Source organism: Mustela nivalis (assembly GCF_964662115.1).
Source record: "Mustela nivalis genome assembly, chromosome: 3".
Lineage (NCBI taxonomy): Eukaryota > Metazoa > Chordata > Mammalia > Carnivora > Mustelidae > Mustela > Mustela nivalis.
This window is the reverse complement of record NC_139022.1, coordinates 112,979,368-113,006,159: the sequence shown is the minus strand read 5'-3', so window position 1 is coordinate 113,006,159 and position 26,792 is coordinate 112,979,368. Positions and strand designations below refer to the sequence as shown.

The 26,792-nt window shown below is 37.2% G+C and overlaps 1 protein-coding gene across 1 annotated transcript in view; it reads left to right on the top strand.

Moving 5' to 3' along the window:
- Positions 1 to 23,936, top strand: part of CHSY3 (chondroitin sulfate synthase 3) — a 290,640-nt gene extending 266,704 nt beyond the window's left edge. Inside the window, exon 3 of the mRNA XM_082725819.1 lies at positions 21,369 to 23,936. Coding sequence (XP_082581945.1) covers positions 21,369 to 22,931 — 1,563 coding nt within the window. The 3' untranslated portion in view covers positions 22,932 to 23,936. The remainder of the gene's footprint in view (positions 1 to 21,368) is intronic.
- The last annotated feature ends 2,856 nt before the right edge of the window (positions 23,937 to 26,792 follow it).

The window sequence follows — 26,792 nt, the reverse complement described above, 5'->3', positions numbered from 1 at the left end:
TTTGCCACAGTCATCCCAACACTAGTCATAGAGGTAAGTGAAAAAACTGTTAAATAGTACCTTTGCCAAAATACACCTACAATCTAACTGTGGATGGGGAGGACTGAAAATAACTAAATAACTAATTAGCTAAATAAATAAGTAGATAGATCAGTCTCTAATTGACAAAAGAAAAAATTAGAAAGCCAATACATGATATAGTGAGCTCTGTGATACCTTGCAAATAGGTTTAGCCTGTCCTGCAATTGACAGAAGATGCATCTGTGTAGTAGGAGTTTAACTGGAATTAGAGGAGAATGAGTAGCATTTGAATTGACAGGGCTATGCAGAAAAGGCAACCTCAGGTGATTGAGAACAGTGATTTTCAAACATTTTTTCCTTTCTGCAGAAACTTGAGTCAAGTAAAGTATTACTTAAAACCTAATACATAACAGCTCAAAGCCCAGCTGCTTGGAATGGAGAGACCAGAGTTCTGTTAATATGACCTGGTTTTTCCAGAGCTTCTTATTTAGCAAGTTCAAAATTATCATTTATATTTCATTTGTATCTGTATCTTCTTTGACTTCTTTTAAAGATTTATTTATTTATTTTAGAGAGAGAAAGAGAGCCTGTAAACAAGGGAAGGGGCAGAGAGAGAGAGAGAATCTCAAGCAGACTCCCCGCTGAGTGCAGAGCCCAATTCAGAGCTTGATCACATGACCTTGAGATCATGACCTGAGCTGAAACCAAGAGTCGGACACTCAACTGACTGAGCCACCTAGGCACCCCAGTCTTCTTTGACTTTTTGATATCTGAGTCCCAAGATAGGGACATTTGTAGTAATCCAGACCTGAATCATGGTCCAAGCAGTGGAAGAGGAAGAAAAAGAAAGGATAATTTGGATGCATTTATAAAAAAGAAATATAATGTTTTGAAAGGGCTGGTGGAAGTAGAAAACGGTAGTCTGAGATGTTGCTGAAGTAATGAGCTTACACATCAGTAAGAAAAAAATTGTATTAGGTAGAGAACTGGGAAAGCAGCAGAAGAAAATATATTTGTTTCTTTGTTTTACTATGTGTATGTTTTATTTTTTTCCCTTTCATTATCACTGTGCTGAGATGGATTTTAAAGCCAGTACTTAAGGACCAAATTTATACTAGTTGGATCTTTAAGTGTTTGACTTTTCTGAAAATCTGGAACCTACTCAGAGACGTGTGATGTTCATCAAAGCTCCCATCTCCAGACAGCCCTGGTCCTGCATCATTTACAGCATATCACGCACTGGAGATAGAGTGAGAAGAAGGCCCAGTCCTAGGCTTCAGAAAACTCCCAAATGTATTTTCAGATGAATAAACAAATATAAAATTAAAACTAAGCTAAGTAAGTGGGACAGAATGGTACCTAGTGCCAGAAGAACATATGCCAATCCTTAGCTAGTCAGAGAAAGGATCCATGAGGCAGTGATATTTAAGCTAAGTAATTGCTAAATAGAAGAAGAAGCAGAATTGAGAGATAGGAGAACATTCCAAGGGAAGGCAAAAGTGTGGGCAAAGATGGAGAGGAAGCCAACATGGCTGAAGCATAGAGGGCAAGAGGTAACAGAGAAAGCCGGATAGGAATGCATTTTTCTAAGAGGATTATTATTCTAAGTGCATGATATCATTGATAGGGAAAAGAAGAATCACATGATCAAATCTGGGATTTGGAAAGAAAACTAGTGTTGCATCATGGCGAACTATTTAGAGAATGTCCAGATGAGATGTAGTCAGAAAGGTGACAGTTGCAGAAACAAAAAGAGTTCTTGGTATATTGGACCAGAGAAGCTGTCCTGAAGATATAAAGTCAAGAATCAAGATTATAGAGACACTTAGGAGGTAAAACAGATTGGAATTGGTGATGAGGGTTAAAGGAAAGCAATGATAGATTATTGATGTATTGAAGATAGTTAATCAACATGGCATCTTTATTGCGCAAATCTTTCTGCATTTCATGCTTATTTGTTTTTGTTTTTTAAAGATTTTATTTATTTATTTGACAGACAGAGATCACAAGTAGTCAAAGAGCAGGCAGAGAGAGAGGCGGAAGAAGACTCCCTGCTGAGCAGAGAGCCCGATGCAGGGCTCGATCCCAGGACCATGAGATCATGAACTGAGCCGAAGGCAGAGGCTTTAACCCACTGAGCCACTCAGATGCCCCTCATGTTTGTTTTTTAATTTTATTATAGTGCTTTTGACATGGGAATATTTTACAGATTTTTTTTAAGATTTTATTTATTTGTTTGACAGAGAGGTAGAGAGAGAGCACAAGTGAGCAGAGTTGCAGGCAGAGAGAAAAGGAGAAGCAGACTCTTCATTGAGCAGGGAGCCCAATGTGGGGCTCGATCCCAGAACCCAGGGATCATGACCTGAGCTGAAGGCAGCGGCTTAACCAACTGAGCCAGCCAGGCACCCTGATGTGGGGATGAAAATTTGATGTACTATTAAAACCTATTATTTTCCATTTATATTTTTTGTTTATACTTTTGTTTTTCCTTAAAAAGGACTTCCCTACATGCTTAGAAAATGTACACGCTTATCTACATTTTCTTTCCCTTCTTTTATAGTATTTTTTTTCTTTATGTAGGGATGGTTCTAATAGGATTTAGGTCTTTAATACATCTGAAATACGCATCTATCTATCTATCTATATATATACACACATACACACATATATATACACATATATATACATGTATATGTATATAATGTATTCAGTACAAGATCTGAGATAGGGAAGGAACTAAGGACCTATTTTTTTCTTGTATAGTTAATTGCCCTATAACTTATATATAAAATTGTGATTTCAAGTCATTTGCCTTTTTGTGAACTATTTTCACAATGAGTGTTCCACTGAAATTAGCCCTACAAAATATAAATATATAAAAAATTAGACATGTTAGTCACATGAAAATTTTGAGTGATCTGTTTTTTAAAAATAACACTGTAAGCATATGTAAAACAAATCTGAAATTCTTCCCAGTATTGGGAGAAGTAGTGATGAAAACAATCATGAAAACAAATCCAAAAGCTAGTGAGATTTGGGAGTGTATATTTCTGCTTATTTAAAAAATACAGCTTTTTAACTCATTGATTATGCTAATCATAGTTATAGCCCTGTGCTCTTGTTCAATTTCTCTTTGTAATTATACCTTTGCCTTTCAGGATTAAAAATAAGTCAATTTATTGTATTTTATCATCTCAAGGAGAAAAAAAATTTTTAAGTCCTCTTAACCCATTTTGAAAGATAACCATGCAGACGTGAAACCCAAAGTATCCTTTACTATTTTCCTAAAGCTAATGAGTGCACTGTGAAATTTACTGGGTCTCATGGGATGATTTTATTAATATTTAATATAAAACACCCCTTCCTGTTATAACAACTATATATATGAGAAACAGGTGAGCTATACCCAGTCTGGAGTAAGGAAATGTCATTGTGATTAGCAAAATTAGCAAGGTCAAAATGACTCAAGTCATTATGTTTTCATTTCCAGAAAACTTCATTTTTAAAAGATTAGGCTTTACTTATTCTTAGTTAGCTCTGTCTTGGAAACACTTACCTCCTAATTAGAGCTGTGATTCCCAGCCATTCCCACAGCAATGCTGTGCCCATGCAGAAGTCTACAGCACTATAATTAGGAATTTTCTTCTAAGAAAAACATTATAATAGACATCCTGCCATGCTTATGTTATTTTAATGGGGTGTTTAGCTCTAGGGATCATCATAATTTATCATAAAACTTTAATGTTAATAAAATCAGCTGTAAGGAAGCACTACTTATCTCCTTGATTACACCATAAGGAGTGGGATCTTAATTTGAGCATTTCTTTTCTTCTTCTTTTTTTTTAAGCTATCAGAACAGAGTTGCAAGTGGATCAGAGAATCTACGTGCTTCACCAAGTATTTTCTATGATCCATGTGAAAGAAAAATTACACAGAATGGAGTTAAACCAACAAGGAAGATTTTATTCAAAGCTATTGCAGTATGAAAGAGGGATTGAACACATGTACTGCTGAAATAGAAGGCGGGAGAGGTTTTTAAAAAGATTTTATTTGTTCTCCCTGCAGAGGGAGAAGCAGGCTCCCCACCAAACAAGGAGCCTGATGCGGTACTCAATCCCAGGTCCTGAGATCATGAACTGAGCCAAAGACAGGGACTCAATCTCAGGACCTGGGATCATGAACTGAACAGAAGGCAGATGCTTAATCAACTGAGCCACCCAGGCATCCCAAGGCTGGAGAGTTTTTAAGCACTTAGGACAAGCTAATGAAAAAGTACAAAAGGACTTTAGCAGGGATACTGGTCCGTGTTACTAGGCTATCTGTCTGTTAGTGGGTGCTTATGGACTTGGGCTCCTACCCTCCCACGAAGACTGGGAAATAGGGGCTCTTAATGATTACATTTCAAACATTTCAAAACGATGGTTTCCAAGACATTCCTGGGTTGTAAAGCTAGCAAGAGGTTGCAAGAAGATTTCCTTCTCAAAGGAAAAGAGAAAGAATGTATAATCACAAGTTTTCTGAAGTAGATGTTCTAAGAAAAGGGAGATCAGGGGCCTACAGTCAGAAAGAAACCTATCAAAGGTATAGTCAAATTGAAGGGACTATTAAGGCCATCTTGTTCACCCAATGATGGGCTTCTAGATTTTACCTGATGATCTGGAACTGATCTAAAAGTTTGAGTCTCATTCTACAGGCAAATGATACACAATCTAACAATTTTTAAACTCTATGTATAGCTAAAATTTGCTCACTAGTAGCCTACCAAATTAGATATAATGGGGATATCTTTGCAGTCTGCTTTAGAATGCAAGAAATTTCACCATCTGAAGTTTACTAAGCAGTGATAATTGAAGCATGTATTGCATACTTACTCTATTCCAGGCAGTGTTTTAACTGTGTTTTATATAATGTAGAAAATAGTCCAGCAGCTTCTCTTTTCCCAGAAGTTGTCACCTGTCCTCTAGGTTACCCTGGGAATAGAAGAGCAGATCTCAGAACCAGCCCTGTAATGGCCAAGCCAGGACATTAGCCCCAAGTAGACATGCATGATCACAAGCTGAAAGAATGGCAGAGAAACAGCAGAATTTCCTTTTTCTTCTTTTTTTCCTTTCAGTGATTGAAATGTCCTCAAAAACCAGGCCCAACTCCTCAGCACTTCAACAATGCTTACATAAACTGTAGTTCTGTTCTGTTTCTTGAATGGAAGATTGTCTTGTCTCCATACAGGTGGAAAGGCCTTCTTTTGGCATTGCTTTCATTCTCACTTACTGTGGTCTCCCTGCAGCACTTCATTTATTTGTGCAGAAATTATTAATGTGACAGAATGTAGCGTGATTTAGAATCCGTTTAGACTCCTACAATCATTTCACATTCCGGTAGCACAAAGCAGAAATGATGATGGGTGTCCTCGACCTTTCTCCCTGCTTGGATGACTGCATCAATTACGGAAATAGTAAAGAGATGTACGACCACCATCAGTCATGGTACGATAATACTGGACTGTGAGTCACTATTTAAGTAAGATATAAAAGCTTTAAGATATGTGCCAAGTCTTCTACTACATAGATATTTAGTCTTGTGTTACATTTTTCTTTTTATCTCGAAGAAACATTTAGAAGCCGAGGAAATACTGAGAAATGCTGAGAATTTTCTATGAGAGAATTGAAGTTCTTACAGTAAATGTTGTGATCCTTCTTTAGGTTACCAACTTGTTTGGGGGCAAATATGTTAACTTATTAAAAAATACCAAGTATTAGGCCCAGGCTACCCTTTGGGAATGGGCCATCTAGAAAGATATATAGTCGAGTAAAGCAGCAAATTACACATGGTATAATTGGCTCAGTGAGCCCCTTTCATAATTATACAACTCTTTATGGATCTAAATATTTAGTGTTTGTCTCCTTCATTAGGCAGTTAACTCCATGAGGCCAGGGACCTTGTTTCTTTTGTTGTTCTCTCCATAGCAACTGACACACTTCAGAAGCTCCATGAATATTTTTAAATGAATGAAAGAGTCATTTATTCTGCATGTAAGAGAGGTAGCCAGAAGGTTGGAGAGGATTAGATCACGAATGGTTTTGTTGGGGAAAATTACTTAAATTGTTGTATTGTCAGAGAATCTCTTATGTTATCTTTTTCATGTTTTCCATGTTTGTATTCATTGGATTCCACTAGTTTCCTTGAGCACCTGTTGTACAAATGGCCATGCATTGTGCTATCTAATCCACTTGGTCCAGTGAGACTGTCCTCTGTACTGACAGCTAAAGTCACTTTTATACATAAGGAATATGAAATTTTTACTCTTAAATTGTAACGATATAATGTCTTATTTTCATTTCAGACTCTAGGGGAACATATACCTTCTACTGACCTAAGAAACTGTGTTTAAACTAGTTAGCATTGAACACTGTATAATGGCCTTCCTTCTATTTGTTGGAAAGTCATCAAGTTTTAGCTTCGTACAAACAGCACTCCACATTGCCCTGGAGGCTGCTAGAGGAATATTAATGGTTATCACTAAAAATCATCATGTAGCCAAAGTCCATAATTACAGAAGTATACATCATCCTTTAAACAAAATACTGTGAGTTTGCCCTATCCAAAGTTCAGCGATAACACAAGTAAAACCAGTGAATCACCAAAAGTAGAAATGAATGAAACTTTCATTGTGCACACACCAAAAAGACAGTTTGAAAACTGGGAGCACTCAAGCCAAAACATAGGAAGAGGCTCCGGAGTAGATTTTTATAAATCTGCTTAGAGAGTGGGAAGGCAGTGACTGTTTATTTTTCAGTGATTGATTATTACATTAGGACTTTTTGTTTGTTTGTTTTAAGTGATAGGGAATTGCTCAATGGTTATCTCATTTCAACCTTGGGAAACAATTCAAGTGTTGCTTATGATGTACAGAGGTGTAAGTAAAAAACAACCTAGATCAAGTTAATCTTGCCCAATAAGCTAAATTAAATTTTGTATGTATGCCTAACTGGTTTTGTTGGCTCAGGGAATTTTCAGGGCTTGTCACTATTCATATTTTTTTATTTTAACAGCCCCAATCTTCATCTGCCCCATTCTTCTACCTTCTTTATTAGGGGATGGCATGATATTCATGCAGAATTAAGAGTTGTGATAAATCTTTCATGAGGTTAAATGACTGGTTGCTTGAGTTTGGAAAAATGGAAATAAAAAATCAGCAAAAACAAGATCTTTGACCTTAACTTCATCACCTTTAGTTAAGTAGGACTCTCCTTGGAGTTTAAAAGCTTTCCTAACTGTAATAAAACCCATGAATTAAAAAGTAGATCTTTTTCTCTTTTCTTGTTTGGAAAGTGAGGTATAATTTTATGCATTGTCAGTGCCGTCATGAAGTCAGTATATTTCCTCCAGTGGATACAATACATTCATTAATTGTGTTTATGTCTTTCAAAATCGTATGGAAACTACTATCTTGACATTTTGTTTTATAAAGGTCTTCGAAGCCTAATTTGGGAGCTATAGCCTCCCTCCTTCCCATTGTCTGTTATTGGTTATGATGTGACAATTAAATCACCAGTGAAGGGAGTAGTTAACTTATGTTGATGTTACATGAATGAAGGTTGTATGCATGTTTGCAAAACGGCAACTCGAAAACCCCTTGAAATTCCTCTTTGCCTCCTCTGTCTAACAAATTGTGAGCAGAACAAATTGTTTAAGGAAAGAGTAAATACAAAACATTTATTTGGCAGTTTATACCAAAACTTTAAAAATATCTATAGGGGAAGTGAATGAAGTTTCAACAGTTGTCCACTATTATCTTAACTATATATGATTCCTACCTCAATGTGGAAACATCAGTCTGAGTCAGGCAAATTTATGAGCAGTCAAGTTTAATTATCATTAGTTTAGTTTTGTGTTTTTGATTGTAGTAGTTTTTTATTTATAACAACGTAATTTAACTAAGATCTATGGATTTATTTAAACTAACAAATGAGGGGCGCCTGGGTGACTCAGAGGGTTAAAGCCTCTGCCTTCGGCTCAGGTCATGATCCCAGGGTCCTGGGATCGAGCCCCACATCGGGCTCTCTGCTCAGCAGGGAGCCTGCTTCCTCCTCTCTCTCTCTGCCTGCCTCTCTGCCTACTTGTGATCTCTGTCAAATAAACAAATAAAATCTTAAAAAAATAAATAAATAAAAAATAAACTAACAAATGATTGGCATGCCTGGCTGGCTAAGTCGGTAAAGCAAGTGACTCTTGATCTTGGGGTCATGAGTTTGAGCCCCACGTTACGCATGGAGTTTATTTAAGAAAAATGAATAAAATTTTAAAAAAATGATAAACTAAGAAATGGTTACTGCCATTATAAACTGACATCTCATTACCTTAGTGATTTCTTTCTGAATTTAAATCTCCTTGATATTTGTCTTAGAAAGCATGTGTTCAGAATTTCCCTGCTGGGGAATCTATATCCCATGGTTATTTTCAGTGTTTCCTGAAGTATTTTTAAACTGTAGAGAATATATACCGCTGAGAAAACTTCATCACATATAAGAGTTAGTATCTGGAAGCTATTTTCTCTGTTGCCTGACAGGTTTGTTGTTGTTGTTGTTGTTGTTTTAACTAAAATAGCTAACAAAATGAAATGTAACAGGAAGAGAAGTTCCAGTTTTAATGATACAGACTGTCCATAGGATTTCAGTGACAATTCCACTAGCTAATTAAACAGAGGCAAAGCATATACAGCATTAGTATGAGCTGAAATTAAAAGGGTACAGACTTATCAGATCATTTATGACAGGATCCTTTGGGTTGCAAGTTAAGCTAAACTACCTGAAACAGGAGAGGAAACACTGTCCTTGGAAACTGGGAAATCTGAGAGTGATCTGGCCTTAGGTACAGCTCAGTGCTGTGTTCTTTGCTATCTACAGCATTCAGTGTTTCTTATATCATCACTTCTCTGCCCTTGTGTGGGTGTCAAGGTCCACTTTTCTTTCTGTAGAATTGTAATTGTGCCAGATGTGTACCTATGGCCAAAGGGAATCATTGTTTGCTGTCAGGAGAACGTTCTTGCCCATGAGTAAAGCTAATCCAGAGTAAACCATTTATAATGAAGTATATTAATTGGCTACCCTGTTACTTGCATTCCTGTTTAGGAAAGGTGAAGCTCATGTGAAATAAAAGAAAAAGCAAAGTTGTTGGGTTTTTTGTTTTGTTTTGTTTTTTTGTTTTGTTTTGTTTTACCATTTTTTATTATGTTTAAGTATATAGTTCAGTATAGTCAACTATATTCACATTGTTTTACATCAAATCTCTAGAACTTTTCTTCTTGCAAAAACGAAACTCCATACCCATTACACAACTCTCCATTCACCATCTCCCCAGCCCCTGGAAACTATCATTCTTCTTTCTGTTTCTATGAGTCTGACTTCTTTAAGGACTTCATATAAGTGGACTCATAAACTTACACTTGCCTTTTTGTGACTAGCTAATTTCACTTAATATAATGTCCTCAAGGTTCACCGATGTTGTTGCATTTGACAGGATTTCAAAAGGAAAAGACGTGTTAAGGGTTTTTAAGTTACTTTAGAGGCTATCCAAGAACACAGATACCCTCAGGCAACTGAAATTCATGAAATAAACATAAAGTCTATGAGACTGACGATAGCAATTTTTTAAAAATTCAGATTCATTGAGAACATTGGGATTACCAAGGAAAAAAGGCAACATCATACCTGTGTCCTTTGGACTCCAAGTTTTCATTACTTGCTGCTTTTAGTTCTTTGGGATGGGGATGCCTGGGTGGCTCAGTCAGTTAAGCATCTCCCTTTGGCTCAGATCATGACGCCAGGGTGCTAGGATCTAGTTCCTCATGGGGCTTCTTGCTCAATGGGAAGCCTGCTTCTCCCTCTCCCTTTGCCTGCCACTCCCCCTGCTTGTGCTGTCTCTCTTTCTCTTTCTCACTCTTTGTCTCAAATAAATATTTTTTTTAAAAAGTATTCTTTGGGGGTGAGTTCTTTAAAAAAAAGAGAGATGAGACAAAATATTTTAAATTTTTTGCTTGTCATTTTTTTTTAAGATTTATGTATTTTAGAGATGTAGAAGAGTCCTGAGCAGAATTCTGCACTGAGCCTGTCAAGGGGCTCAATCCCATGACCCCAAGATCATGGCCTGAGCCCAAACTGAGAGTCAGACATTCAACTGACTGCACCATCCAGGCATCCCTGTATGTTATTTTTTTTTTTAAAGATTTTATTTTTTTATTTATTTATTTGACAGAGAGAAATCACAAGCAGATGGAGAGGCAGGCAGAGAGAGAGAGGGAAGCAGGCTCCCTGCTGAGCAGAGAGCCCGATGTGGGACTCGATCCTAGGACCCTGAGATCATGACCTGAGCCGAAGGCAGCGGCTTAACCCACTGAGCCACCCAGGCGCCCCCCTGTATGTTATTTTTAATTAAACTTTTTATTTTGAGACAATTACTGATTTGTGTTCTTATATTAAAAAGGGGGGGGGCGACACTTGGGTGGCTCAGTCAGTTAAGCAACTGCCTTCCGCTCAGGTCATGATCCCAGAGTCCTGGGATCAAGTCCCACGTCAGGCTCCCAGCTCCATGGGGCGTCTGCTTCTCCCTCTGACCTCCCCTCTCATGCCCTCTCACTCTGTCCCTCTCTCTCTCTCAAATAAGTAAATAAAATCTTTAAAAAAAAAAAAAAAGTATTGCAAAGAAATCCCATGAACCCCTTAACCTGTTTGCCTAGTGGCAAAATCTTACAAAAGTGTAGTTAAACAACACTACCAGGATATTGACTTTGATATAGTCCACTTACCTTATTCTGATTGCCCCAGTTTTCCTTGTATTTATTTTTGTGTGTGGGTATATGTGGGTAGGTGCATACACGTGCACTTAGTTCCATGCAATTTTATCACATGTTGGACATAGAAATTTTAGAGTTTGTGGATTAGATGTGGCTATTTCCAAGGTGCTATTATTTTTATAAATCTTAGTAGCAATAAGAGTTTATTTTACGGGGACGTCTGGGTGGCTCAGTTGGTTAAGCGGCTGCCTTCGGCTCAGGTCATGATCCCAGCGTTCTGGGATCGAGTCCCACATCGGGCTCCTTGCTTGGCAGGGAGCCTGCTTCTCCCTCTGCCTCTGCCTGCCATTCTATCTGCCTGTGCATGCTCTCTCTCCCTCTCTCTGACAAATAAATAAAATCTTTAAAAAAAAAAAAGTTTATTTTACGATCTCAATTCTATGTGATAAACATATATAGATGATATGAGGAAGGGGATCTCTTACCATACTTAAACTAGATCTTTGCATTCAACAACTTATTCAAACTGCTTTAACATTTTTCTCATTCACTTTATAAACTATTAGATCAATATTTTTTCCCAAACTCATTTCTTCTCTTTAATATTTAGAATTAGGTAGTTTTATTTTGTTTTGTTTTGTTTTTTAAGATTTTATTTTTAAGTAACAACTACACACAGCATAGGGCTCCTACTCACAACCCCAAGAGAAGAATAACATGCTCCACCAGCCGAGCCAGCCAGGCGCCCCAGGTACAGTTTTTCATTATGGCATTTTCACTAGAGAAGTAGGAAATACTTAAGAACTTAACTATTAACATTTGAAGATAATAATGAACTATTAATATTCGAAGATAATAATGGAGGGAAAATAATAGTGTTAATTTGAAAATTCACTCTTGTGCCTATACCTTCATATTACTGGTTTTATAGAATAAAAGAAAGATCATTAGGCATTTGCTTTATGGGTAATAAGACTCCCCGTTTAGTTACGTAGTACTGTATAGCTAAATCATAGAGAATAAAATGAGCTTAAATATTTGCAAAGCAAATTACCCAACCGTTAGGTACCCATTTACCATTATATTTTACAGTACTTTAATGATTTATTATTTTTTGTTCACATTCATAAATTATTCTAATTTGCAGGGTGTACTTCCTAGAATAGAAACATCTTTTTTTTTCTGTAAATCCTCCTTTATCCCATATATAGAAAAGATTCAAAGAGAATTTTCTAAGTTAGAAGATCCTTTCTTTTAACAATAAATGAAGTAGTGTAAGGAGAACAAAAGAACCTGCACTAAATTGAAATAGCTTCTTTACACAAAGTAAGGACATTTTCTCTTTAATAGAGAATAATTGATGCAATTGTTTTCTTGATAGAGAACATGAAAGCTGTTTATGAACAGGTTTCCAGTAATGGCATGGCCTCTCATTTGTCCTTCATTTCAACAGAGTCATCATAAAGACAATTAAGCTTTTTAGTTTTAGATCATAATCTGAGGTCATATGATGGCTACCCTGAGTATATTTTGAATTTTTTTTAAGGAAGGCTTAAGGCCATCCTCAATTGCTCACTTATTCAATACTAATAATAGTAAAAACTAAGTACAGTAATAACAATACGTATTATTATGACCCTTATTAGTAGTAGTTACTATATATCCGGTACTCTTCTAATTACTCTAATTTCTGTAATCCTTTGTGACTCTTTATTTCTATAACATTTTTTAAAATATTTATTTATTTGAGAGAAGGAGAGGGAGAGGAGAATGAGAGTGCAAGCAGGGGGAGGGGCTGAGGGAGGAGCAAGAGAGAGAGAGAGAGAGAATCTCAGGCAGACACCAAGCTGAGCACAGAGCCCCACACAGGACTCCATCCCAAGACCCTGAAAATCATGACCTGAGCTGAAATCAAGAGTCAGATGTTTAACTGACTGAGCCGTCAAGGCCTCCCTCTATTCTACTTCTTTAAGCTTTCCTACTGTTTTTTGTTTTTTTTTTTTTGAGATTTTTTTTTTTTTTTAAGTCATCTCTTGACCCAATGTGGATCTCAAACTCAGAACCCTGAGACCAAGAGTTGCATGCTTCAGTGACTGAACCAGCTAGGTGCCCCTAAGCTTTCCTACTTTACATCTTGTCTGTCCCCTTACTGAGCTTTCCATGTCTCTTCTTTTCCTTTCATTCTGATTTTGTTCTCATGTCTGTGATAGTTTATTTGTTAAGCTTTCTTTATTTCTTAGTTTTGTGAACTGACATTTCATCTCCCCATTACATCTTTGAGATATTTTGTTTCTACTTTGTTGTTTTCAAAGAAAGAGGACAGTGCTTCTTGTGTTTTTAAAACACTTGCTTAAATGTTACCCTCAGTTCCATGGCTTCTATTTTTCTCTGGGGCCAGAACGGGAGGGCAGAAGCTAGTTTTTCATGTGGTCTTTTTTTCTTATAGAAACTTTGTGTTAATATGTACTGTGTTCCTTTTTTTTAGAAAACTTACTTATTCCTGGAAAAGTACTTTTCCCCTGGACAAGCTCTTCAACATGGACACATTCTGGCAGAGATATTTGTCACAGTTCTAGGCTTGTTGTTTTCAACAAAGAAAAGGCTTTGTTCCTTTCTACTGCCTCAGGTTAAACCCGATTTATGAAAAAATGGCCTAGCTACTTAATTCTTTGAGTTCTGTAGCTCTGCCTCTTCTTCTCTGAAACAAAACATTTCCATCACGGGTTTATTTAGCCCTCCAAGACCACCTCAGCTCCTGTATCCATAGTTGTATACACAGAATAGGTTTTATACCCTACATGGTCAGGCCCTGTATTCTTCCTGGTAATTTCTGAGATCTGCTGTCCCTTGGGCCCTTTTGCCCCTGACATTGCTCTGCTTGGCCTTTTGTCCCCACTTGCTTCCAGATGACCCTGCTCAACCTCATCAGCTTTTGGAAAACATACACATATTTGGTGACTAAGTATTATTCTGGCCTTTTTGTTTTTAAGGATGGAGTTTGCTCTATATTATTTTTAGCATTTCCTTTGTATTTTAAAAAGAGTCCTGGTGCACCTGGGTAGCTCAGAGGGTTAAGCCTCTGCCTTTGGCTTGGGTCATGATCCCAGGGTCCTGGGATCGAGCCCCGAGTTGGGCTCTCCGCTCAGCAAGGAGCCTGCTTCCCCCTCTCTCTCTGCCTGTCTCTCTGCCTGCTTGTGATCTCTGTCTATCAAAAAATAAATAAATAAGAAGAGTCTTACATTGAGGTATATTTTACATTATACCAAAGTATCCCCTGTAAATATACAGTTTAGTAATACTGAGTAGATTTATACAGTTGTACAACAATTAACAAACCAGTTTTCAGAATTTTACATTGCCCTACAGGTTACTTTGTGATTGTTTGCAGTCAACCCCTTACTGTTTCTTTGGAGATTTAATTGCTGAAATGGAAGTCCTTTATTGACATGGCTATGATCATTCCAAAAGTTATCTGTGTTTTATTTTCATTACTAATAAATCTAAGGGGGAAATGGAAGTTTAATATAGTAGAAGACTAATAATAATGTATTTCTTGGCATCTGTTCTGCTCTCTGATTTTTGTAATAGATTTTTCTGTAGCTTCTTAGGGAATTTTCTTATCAGAGAGTGAGATTTGGGTGGAAACAGTTGAAGCACTGCGGTCTGTCAGGACATACTGATATTAATTGTTGCCGTGATTTTGTTGGTGTGAAATGATTTTTCCCCTTCTGCTATAAATCTCTTGAAGGAGCATGAAACCAATTGAAAGTTCTGTAAAGAAGAAGTCCACCTATATTAGAGGTCCTGGATTATTTCAAACAAGCTAATATAATTTTGAAAGTAAATTTTATACCTTTTCTTAAAACAATTTTGCTACCTTCAAAACTTAGTGTGACAAGTCTCAAAAACTGGCTACTTAGTCTAGTTGTTGTTGTTGTTGTTGTGATCGCTTATATCTCACCTGACCCCTAGTTAAATCACTTAATCTTCATTAACCCCAGTTTCCTGAAATTTCCATAATAATTTATCTTCCTTTTAGTAAAATATTGTGCTCTCTTGGTAGGAGAAGATGCCTCAATGGCATGTTTGATACATTAAAGCACTTGAGTGGATATAGTCAAATTGTAACTTTTTCCAAGCATTTCCAGAGATAAGCAAAAATGAAGCAAGCCAAGGGAAGGGTGCCATTCTCCTTCTCTAAAAACTCCAAGCTAAAAAGAACAGCCTCAGGGAGAGATTGGCAAATCTTGGAACTGTTAACTTATATATGCCGTTATCATTTACTGAGTGTTTTCTATGTGCCAGACACAATGTTTAGCATTGTATATATATTTTTCTTGTAGAACAACATTTTAATATTCATATATACATTGTGGTAGCTGACATTTTTCCTTTTATAGATAAGGAGACTGAGATTTAGACAGATTGGCTATGAAATGGCTTGGAAATGGTAAACTGGTACTCAAATCCAGATCTGGCTGACTTTATACCCAGGCTCTTAAACATTCTCACATTTATGCTATATGGTTTGGACCTCCCTACATTTAAAAATAGGAAATTTGGATATGTTCTATGTTTCTTCATAGAAAACATGGCATAAATTCAAGACGTTTTCATCATTACTATCATTACTATACTTCCTGGAATGTGTATGAATACACTGTTTTCAAGGATTGCCCCATGACTATTTGTAATATTAAGTTTACCAAATTTTGCAGTATTCATCATTTTAATAGCATTTAAAGAACAGTTTCTTCTGAGCTTTGTTTCTAGTACTGCCCCCTTTTTCTTAGTACTGTAAAGCATGCCTAAAGAAAAAATAGTTTTGGGACACCTGGATTGCTCAGTCAGTTAAGTGTCTGCCTTCGACTCAGGTCATGATGCCAGGATCCTGGAATCAAGCTGCAGGTTGGGCTTTCCAGCTTAGCAGGGAATCTGCTTCTCCTCCCCTGTTTGTGCTTTCTCTCTCTCTCTCTGTCTATCTCTCAAGTAAAATTTTTTTTCATTTTTTATTTATTTTTTATAAACATATATTTTTATCCCCGGGGTACAGGTCTGTGAATCGCCAGGTTTACACACTTCAAAGCACTCACCATAGCACATACCCTCCCCAATGTCCATAACACCACCCTCCTTCTCCCAACCCCCCCCCCAGCAACCCTCAGTTTGTTTTATGAGATTAAGAGTCATTTATGGTTTGTCTCCCTCCCAATCCCATCTTGTTTCATTTATTCTTCTCCTACCCCCTTAAGCCCCCATGTTGCAACTCCACTTCCTCATTTCAGGGAGATCATATGACAGTTGTCTTTCTCTGATTCACTTATTTCGCTAAGCATGATACCCTCTAGTTCCATCCATGTTGTCATAAATGGCAAGATTTCTTTTGATGGCTGCATAGTATTCCATTGTGTAAAATCTTCTTTATCCATTCATCTGTTGATGGACATCTAGGTTCTTTCCATAGTTTGGCTATTGTAGACATTGCTGCTATAAACATTCAGGTGCACGTGCCCCGATAGCTTCCCAGGGGAATTCAAACATTTAAAAAAGAACGAATTCCTATTCTCCTGAAACTGTTCCAAAAAATAGAAATGGAAGGAAAACTTCCAAACTCATTTTATGAGGCCAGCATCACCTTGATCCCAAAACCAGACGAAGATCCCATCCAAAAAAAAAAAAAAGTAAATTTTTTTTAAAGGTTTTATTTATTTATTTGACAGAGATCACAAGCAGGCAGAGAGGCAGGTGGAGAGAGAAGGGAAGGCAGGCTTCCCATTGAGCAGAGAACCAGATGTGGGGCTCGATCCTAGGACCCTGGGATCATGACCTGAGCTGAAAGCAGAGGATTTAACCCACTGAGCCACCCAGATGCCTCAATAATTTTTTTTTTTAAAGAAAGGTTATTTTCATTTACCCAATACTTTTTACAGGTGATATAATTAGTAATTATATGTAATCAGATATCTATTTTTTTACCTTCTTGCATAAGAAGAAATAAAAATTTGTGGAAAATTATATAAAGTAAAATATTGAAAGCAATTTTAGTAAAAAATAATAATACCACAAAAATGGAGATATACCAGCTCACTGCAGATTGTGGATTTAATTAGATTTATCATTAAACAGAATTTTAAATAAAAATAAGCATACATTTTGAGAAAAAAAATATTGGATGCATTTGAACTACTGTGCTTTGAATCAAGTCCAGAATCTTTCTCTAAATATCTATTGTTATATTCTTCTGATAGTAATTTGAAAATCAGTATCTCAGTTGAAAAACCAGAGATAAAGAATCTGCTGTAGTACTGGTCTTACTCCTTTTAGGTCACCTTCTCTGGGAAAACTTCTGTGATTCTCCCTCCCTCTCTGTCTCTTTCTGTCTGTCTCCCTCATCCCTCCTCCTCCGACTCCTCCACCCACAAATCCATACATATCTCTGTACATACATATCAGGAAAACCTACCTGACTCTACATACATATTTATCACAATTTCAAAAGAAAACCTTCTACTAATTGGAGTATAACACACAAACATATCTGAAGCAATAGTTCAATGAATGTTCATAAACCAAATGTGTAGATGTCACCATGATCTCCATCAACAAATAGAACATTAGCAGCACTCTAGATCTCCCCACCTACCTTCTTGAATTTTTATTACTATTCTAACAGTGAATAACATAGGTTAGCTTCATTTGTTTCTGAATTCCTCGTAAATAGAATCAAACAAAATGTATTCTTTTGTATATGTCTTGTTTCATTGTGAGATTTCTCCACGTTGTTATAGTAGTCATTTATTTTAACTGATGTGTTATTTGTTATTGTATGAATATGGGACATTTGTTTATCTATGCTACTCTTGATACACACTTGGGTTGCTTTTAGTCAGGTGTATTTTGAATAATGCTGCTTTGAAAACTCTTATATATATACTTGAGGTGTATGTATGGATATTTTTATGTTGGGTATATGTCTAAGAGTAGAAATCCTGAGTCATAGGGAATGTATTGGTCATTTTAGTTATAAATTTACCAAAGTGCTTGAACCAAGCAGTGTATTATCAATGTGTTTAGCTTTGACATTCTTATAGGTCTGAAATGTTATCACATTATGACTACAAATCGCATTACCCTGATAATGAATGACCTACAGAATGCTTTTGTGTGTTTATTGGGAATTTGCATAATCTCTTTTGTGAAGTGCCCATTCAGGTTTTTTGGTTTGTTTTGGTTTTTTTCCCCCATTTTCAGCTGGGTTTGTCCTTCTTCCTCACTAATTTGTATAGGTTCATTGCATATTCTAGTTATTAGTCCTTTTTGGTATGATCTAATAAAAATATCTTCTCCCACTCTGTAGTTTACCTTTTATAATCTTCTAGTGGTGTTTTTGAGGAACCGTTATTAATTTTAATATAGTTCATCAGTCTGTTTTTATGGTTGGTATCTTGTGTCATGTTTAAGAATTCTATACCTAATGAAAAGTCATGCAGGTATTTTCTTATGTTAACTTTTAGAAAGCTTATTTTATTTTTGTACCTTTGATATTTATCAAAAATCCATCTGGAATTGATTTGGTGGGGGGGGGGCGTAGAGGGTCAGTTTTGACTTTTTTCCACATGAATATCCTTACTGACCTTGCATTGTTGATGGAAAAGACCTACCCTTTCTCCACTCCCCAATGTCTTATGTGTCATAAATCAAGTGATGTCTAAGTTGTGTGTGGGTCTATTTATGGATTATTTTGGCCCTTTGGGTTTTGTTGTTGTTGTTGTTGTTTTGTTTATCCTTATACCAATATTATACTGTCTAAATTTCTATAACTTTTTAATCTGTGGTGTAACTTTTTTTAACATTGTCTTGAATGTCCTTGACTTTTCATTTCTATATAAATTTTAGAATCAGCCTGTTAATATCAAGAGCAACTTACTCTTTTATATAAGGATGAGATTTGTATTGAATTATACTGAACCTGTACATCAAATTGAGAAGAATTATTTTTTCATAGTATATTTTAGACAAACATTTGCAAATATATTCCAGCCATATATAAAGAGAATAAAATAACAGGATCATGATGTGTTTAGTCAGGAAATACAATGGTTGTGGTTGTTTAATATTGGAAATTCAGTTGGTAATTCACCGTAACAGAAATAAAAAGGTATCACATAAGCTTCTCACGGATGCAGAAAAAAAAAAAAAACAGAAACAAAAAACCTTTGACCAACTTGAAATGCCATTCATGATAAAAGTTCTTAGCAAATTAGAAATAGAAAGGAATTTATTGTCCTAAAGAGAGATTGACAACTACTTCACTGAGTCTGAGGTTGGAACAAGGTTGTGCTATACCACATTTTCCTGAAGATCCTGGCCCAGAATAAGGAAATTAACTCAATTATTACTTCCCAGCTGCCTTCTGTAGAGTGGGTGTTCCAAAGACAAGAAGTGGAAGCTCTCAGTATGGAAACTGGCACAGTGTTATTTCTAGTATGGTCTCTTAGTTGAAGTAGTGACAGAATCACTCAGATTCAAGAGAAAGGGGCATAGATTCCACCTCTCGATGGGAGGACTGACAGAGAATTTATCACCACTATTCTTAACTAGAAGCTAGTTAATTTTTATAATAAAACTTGAGCTCTAGCCTGGTTAGAATCAACGTAGGCTCTTGCTTCATTGAATATAAAATAATTAGGCATTGATTTTCTTTCTGGGGTCTTCCTAAGCTGTGTTCCACTGTTTTTCAGCATTGATGTTGCTATGGAATATATTGTAACATGATTCATTCTTTTCCTACTTACAGCAAAAGTGGGTTTTATTTATTTATTTTGATCTTTTTTCTCTTGGCCACATTGCACATAGATAAATATCTGTCTTTATCATAAGGAAAATATGGTCCTCAGATGTGTTTTACATATGTGATTTTACCTTCTTTAATATATATCCATGTGTACTGAATATATATTCAAGCTTTTGGATGCATATCAAGATATGTATTTATGTGTATATTTAATTTGTGTGTATACACACATAGACACACAAAGATTTATATCTGCAAACTATTTTTTAAAAAGATTTATTTATTAGAGAGAGCACAGAGGGGAGGAGCAGAGAGAGAGGGAGAGAGAGAATCTCACGCAGACTCCCCACTGAGTGGGGAGCCCAGCACAGGTCTTTATCTCACAACCCTGAGATCATGGCCTGAGCCAAAGTCAAGATTCAGATGCTTAACTGACTGAGCCACCCAGGCACCTCTATATCTCCCAACTTTTAACCTCTCTTTTATGTTTCCATTATTTTGCTAAATTTTCTCAAGTCTCTTCCTCCTGTGTTTTCCACAAATCTATTTCTTGGTTCCTGTAATGTGACCATCTTTGGTTTTATTTCTCCCTAAGCTCATGTATATATTCCTTGAGTTCTTATAGAGATTCTATTTTATTTGATTTGTCTATCATTTTTACTTGCTTTGGATATATATTCTTAAATTTGCAATATTCTTTTCCTCCTTATCAGTATACTTTCAGATATTTCATGTTGCTACTGATGCTGGTAGTTCTCCTTTTCTTCTTCCTCCTCCTTTTCCACTGGTACTTCTCTTGAATGGGTGTGATGCAGGTTTCTTTACTGACAGAGAAGGAATAGTCAGCTGGCAGTTTGTAGTGTGATCTCATAGCTTTACATTTTTTCTTCATTTTCTTTCTACCTGAAGTAGTGAACTTGTTCTGGACTAGTAGCCAAACCTTCTGGCTCCTAAGAATGTTAAGCATGTCTAATTTAGGACATGATCCTTTAGTTCAGTAATGTAGATCAATATAATTTCTGTTATACCTTACATTGACAAGAACTTACTCTGTATAGATGATATATCAGAATGCTCAATAAAACTTACATCTTCTCTGGGTCTTGTATTGCCATTCCAAGCAACAGGGCATGGGGTTTACTCCTTAGGATGAACCTTCTATTTTGGGAAACCTGTGCTGTATCCACCCTGCCTCTCCCTCACAATGATTCCTTATGGGGTTTTGGGTATATTCAATTTTTACTTTTGTTGATATTTTGAATTGATTTCAAAAGGAATAGAGGAATAAAGTTCTAAACTTCAAAATACACAGCTGGTGGTTAGTATACAGCATTTGTTTATAACAGAAGGTTGATTTGCAGTATTTGAGCATATGAACCTGACATTTTAAAACTATTTTCGGGGACGCCTGGGTGGCTCAGTTGATTAAGCATATGCCTTTGGCTCAGGTCATGATCCCGGGGTCCTCAGATCTGGCCCCACATTGGGCTCTCTGCTCAGTGGGGAGCCTGCTTCTCCCTCTCCCTCTGCCTGCTGCTCTGCCTGCTCATGTTCACTTGCTCGCTCTCTCTCTGTCAAATAATAAACAAACAAAATCTTTAAAAAATGATTTTAATGTCATTTAAATATAAATTTTACAAGTCACTTTTGTTAGGAAATACCACATAACTAATTTCTATTAAATATTTTGATTTAAATGTTTTCACTTATTGCTTTCTTTCTTCTTAAATTTATTCTAACATCTTGATTCCCTTTCCTTTTCAGATGCAACAACTGTTCCATGAGAATTATGAACATAATCGGAAGGGTTATATCCAAGACCTTCACAATAGCAAAATCCATGCAGCCATAACACTTCACCCCAACAAAAGGCCTGCCTACCAATACAGGCTTCATAATTATATGCTCAGCCGCAAGATTTCTGAACTCCGCTACCGCACCATCCAGCTCCACCGGGAGAGTGCTTTGATGAGCAAGCTCAGTAACAGTGAGGTGAGTAAAGAGGACCAGCAGCTGGGAGTGATGCCGTCTTTCAACCACTTCCAGCCCCGGGAGAGAGATGAAGTGATAGAATGGGAGTTCCTGACAGGCAAACTCCTTTACTCAGCATCTGAGAACCAGCCTCCTCGACAGAACATCAACAGCATCCTAAGAACAGCCCTGGACGACACGGTCCTGCAGGTGATGGAGATGATCAATGAAAATGCCAAGAGCAGGGGACGGCTCATTGACTTCAAGGAAATTCAATATGGCTACCGCAGGGTTGATCCCATGCATGGGGTAGAGTACATTTTGGATTTACTCCTCTTATATAAAAGACACAAGGGGAGGAAACTAACTGTGCCAGTGAGACGTCATGCTTATCTTCAGCAGTTGTTCAGCAGGCCTTTCTTCAGAGAAACCGAAGAGCTAGATGTCAATAGTCTTGTGGAGAGTATTAACAGTGACACTCAGTCATTCTCCTTTATATCTAATTCTTTAAAGATACTATCTTCTTTTCAAGGTCCCAAAGAAATGGGAGGGCACAATGAAAAGAAAATACACATTCTTGTTCCTCTCATTGGAAGGTATGACATTTTCTTAAGGTTCATGGACAACTTTGAAAAAACTTGTCTTATTCCAAAGCAGAATGTAAAGCTGGTCATCACCCTTTTCAGTAGGGATTCTGGCCAAGATTCCAGCAAGCATATCGAGCTGATAAAAGAATATCAGAACAACTACCCTAAAGCAGAAATTACTTTGATCCCCATGAAGGGAGAGTTTTCCAGAGGTCTCGGTCTTGAAATGGCTTCTTCCCAGTTTGACAATGATACTTTGCTGCTATTTTGTGATGTTGACTTGATCTTCAGAGGAGACTTTCTCCAACGGTGTAGAGATAATACAATTCAGGGACAACAGGTATACTACCCTATCATCTTTAGCCAGTATGACCCAAAGGTAACCAATGGAGGAAATCCTCCCACTGATGATGACTTTGTCTTCTCAAAGAAGACTGGATTTTGGAGAGACTATGGGTATGGAATTACCTGTATTTATAAAAGTGATCTTCTGGGTGCAGGTGGATTTGATACCTCAATACAAGGCTGGGGACTGGAAGATGTCGATCTCTACAATAAAGTCATTCTATCTGGCTTAAGGCCTTTCAGAAGCCAAGAAGTGGGAGTGGTGCATATTTTCCATCCAGTTCATTGTGACCCTAACTTGGATCCTAAGCAGTATAAGATGTGCTTAGGATCTAAGGCAAGTACTTTTGCGTCCACCATGCAACTGGCTGAACTCTGGTTGGAAAAACATTTGGGTGTCAGGTACAATCGAACTCTCTCCTGACAGTCCAGGCAACACATATTGCCTTTTTCAAGGGGAGTTTACCTCATTGTTGGTTGTTGTTATTTTTATTTTATTATTGTTATTTTTATTATTATAATTATTATTGTTATAATTTTATTTTGTTATCCTGGTCTTAAACTACTCTTGGTTGTCTTCCAAAGGGTGTTTGTTGACCTCAAGCAAGAAAGTCTGCAGTTCACTGATATTTCAGATTTCTACTGAAGTCAATTCTCTTTTACTTTTATATATCTTTATTTGAGATTGAGTTAAATTGTGGCAATCAAATGACTTTTGAAGTTCATTCCACATGAGAGACAGCTTAGAAGAATGTTCTCTTGGGGCTTAAAGATGCAATATCGACTTTTATTTTGTTTGTTAAATTCAATGTGATACAAATATTTACTGGTGAAAGGTACCACAAAAGTGCTTTATGCTTCCTATGGGGAAGGGACTCTGTAACATAAACTTGAGTTTTGTAATTTATACAAGGACTTAAATATATAGACAATAATTTTCTTCATCTTTAGAATTTTTAAAGTAAATGAACACTTATGATTGTATGTTTATTTTTTAAAAAAAAGTTTTAAAAATTGAGGAGTTTTGTTCCACAAGCAACCGGTACTGGCTACCCTGGTCTTCTGACAATTATGTACTCCTCACAACTGTCTGCTATAAATGCGAATGAACTTTATTTTCTCAAGGAAATATGATTTAATTAAATATTCATGTACATTTTAGAAGCTTTATGAAACGATGTCCTTCATTTGCTGGCAAGAAGATAAAATATGACAGAACCTGGTTATTTATAATAAAACACAGGTATAACAGTAATCTTTTCCAAAAACCCTGAAGAGGTTGTGTTGTTTCCTTTCAGTCATATCTGATGTATTTCTTAGCAGTCTTACTCACCAAATGTGCTTGCTACATAGACTGGAGAAGTTAATAAGGGATTATGGGCATACTGTTTGTATTATTATGCTTTAAATCCTGGCCTTTCACAACTGATTAAAATGAGTGGTTTCTTTATTCAATAATTTACATTCCAGGAGAAGCATTCTTCCTCAATCTCTTCAGCTTTGTGATCAAACTGAAGCAAGAACAGGACAGAAACTGCCTTTAATTTGGGTTAAGTTGGGTTTTCCCAAAATGTAGCAGATTGTACATATTGTTCTGCACTTTGATTTTCTTTTTTCACACAATAGGACTAAAATTTGCTTCAAATTTTATTTGAAAGTTGTTGTAAATTGCTACCATTATTTGGAACTGATTGCCAGGAAACCATACAGCATTTGCCTTCGTGATGGTTTTATACAAGGTAATGGTCTCCTTTAGTGAGGACATTTGGGGAGCCTCAAAAAAAAAAGAAAAAAAATTGCTTAATGTTGTGACAAATGTGATGGCACTCTCCTTGACTATAACATATAATCTTAATAATGTCAAACTCATTAGAAAGGAATTGATGGCACTTTAGACGTTAAAAATCTTGACAGGGCCAACAATTCAGAATTGATCTCTGCTCTAATATTTTCTTGGCCTTCATAAACCTTTGCTTTTTTCCTACATTATGTGGCTTACCTCTCTTAACAGTTTTTTTTCCCCCTGAACAGTAAATATATTAACATGCAGTAAAAATAGTCATTTGGGAAGAGCTACTGCAAAGTAATAATTATTAATGATTTCATTAACAAAGTAAAGAAATCAGGGGCTGCTCTTTCCTTTAACTTATGACAGCTGAAAAACAGCCCAAGTCTTGAGGCAACCACCTGGGGATGAAGTGGCATTCTCTAATACTTGTGAAATTATACTAATGAAACAAGGAAATGCAGAAAGCTCCTCTGAACTTAATTACTTACCTGCATACTGTCCTAAAATTAATGAAAGTTCATTTAAATTGTATTTTGTAATTTTGTATTAAGTTTTCCTATCATTTTGTTTCAGGCACTGCAATATCTCCTGACTGAAACTTTATTGGAATTATACTAGTGAAATTAAGAGTGTTTTCCTATCTGTTCAGTGTCTATTATTTAAAATCCCTGTAAGGCTGAAGGGTAATACAACACAAATGCAACCTGAAGCCATCTAGATGTATGTTCCTGCCATTACCTTATTTGGAAACCTGTGGGTGTTCTGTTTAAGTGTTACTCCAGTAATAATTCCATCTTACTGATCATGCTTCTCTCTGCTCACTACCATCCTGTGCATTTTACTTGCATTGTCCTTTTAAATGTAATCCTCACAACAGCTCTCAGAATATTGATATTATTTTCTTTGTTCCACAGACGTGGAAACTGAGGCCATGAATGATGAAATCACATGTCCCAAGTTCACACTCTTGGCACAAGATTTCAGTTAACTGTTACCGAATTGGAAGCACCTGCGTTTCCACCCTAGCCTAAGGCCTCTCTGTTGTTGGGGTGTTGTAGTAGACAATGGGCAAAGGTCTAGCTGACCCCATGAACTTGTATGATCCACCGTTCAGCTTACTTCTGCTGTATGCTTGTTCTGGGCTGTGCTCAGTTTGCTGATGTTTTGCTCAGTAAAAACGTCTTCAGCCTTTTAATTTCAGTCTTCCATCCCTTTGCTAGCAGTGTTGTTGGGGAAAGGTTTCTTCTATCTGCTTGCTCACCAGTTGCTGGACATCTGCTATCAGAAAATACACTCAGCATTCCTGATGTCAGCAGCAGTCCTTACCTTTGTGCTTTCAGCCAGCCGAGAACAGAAGCTGTCCACAATTGCTTGACTATGTCATTTGACCCATACAGACTTGGCATAAAGCAACTTTGTCAGCGCTGGGATATTTCTGAATCTAAGAGTTGAAACCATAGTTGCCTATAGATGGGCAACTATAGGAATAAAATACACAAGTGTGTGGACTGAGAGAATAACTTCTCACTGGAAAGGTGAACTATAAAGTTCCACTGTTTTTAACAGAAGAAAGCTGGAGTCCATCTCCAGTCAGCAGTTCCCGTTTCTGGGATGCTCTGGTTTCCTCTGGTTGCATTTTCAGATTTGGCCTGGGCACTTCCTTCTTCCAGGAGGAGGACTCAGAAGATGAGGATCCTTTCTAATGACTCAGATTGCCCAGATGAGAAGCTATCATGCCACCAGGCCCAGGGAGCCCTCACCTGGTACTGCCTTGTCCTGGAGGTGACGGCCTAAGCTAGACTGGGACCTACAGAGAGAATGGTGTCTGCCCTCTTTCCCTCTCTCCACCCAACAGAGAATATTTTTAAGCAAGTAAAATGTACCAAGCTGAGTCTCAAAGAGCAAGTAAAATAGTGATAGCTCTATCTTGGCCATGGGGATGAGATTTCTATAGGAGAAGGAAGGCATCCATGTGCTTGAATTCTGGGGCTGAGCTACCTTTCTTCCCTTATCACATGCTGCTTTCTGAGTCGCAGCAAGTCTCCTGCCTGTCATGGGAACCTGTGTTCCTACCCTAGCGATATCCCTAAAAGGGGACTGCTCATCATATGGGGACCGGTGCACTGGAGCTCTCATTTGCGCCTGCTCATCAAAGGCGCATGTCTTCAGGAAGTAGCCTGTGATTGAGGCAAATGGCAAACACAGTGTCCTAAGGGACAGTAAAGGTATCTGTTACCACTTCGTAGTGCTGCTGACTATGGAGTCCTCATGGTTAGGATGATTAGCATCCTAATCACTGTCAAGCATACAGTGTGTGCTGAGTCCAGAAGCCTTCTAGATTGGAAGATCGGAAGGTTCCGAGCAGCAGTAGCAGTAGAAGCGGGAACAGATGCCAGTGCAGCTCTGCCTCTGTGTGCCCCCCAGGCTTGCTCCAGCACCAGCTGCACTGCCGACCTTGCTTTGACAGATGGTGGGGATGATGACACTTCCTTCAGC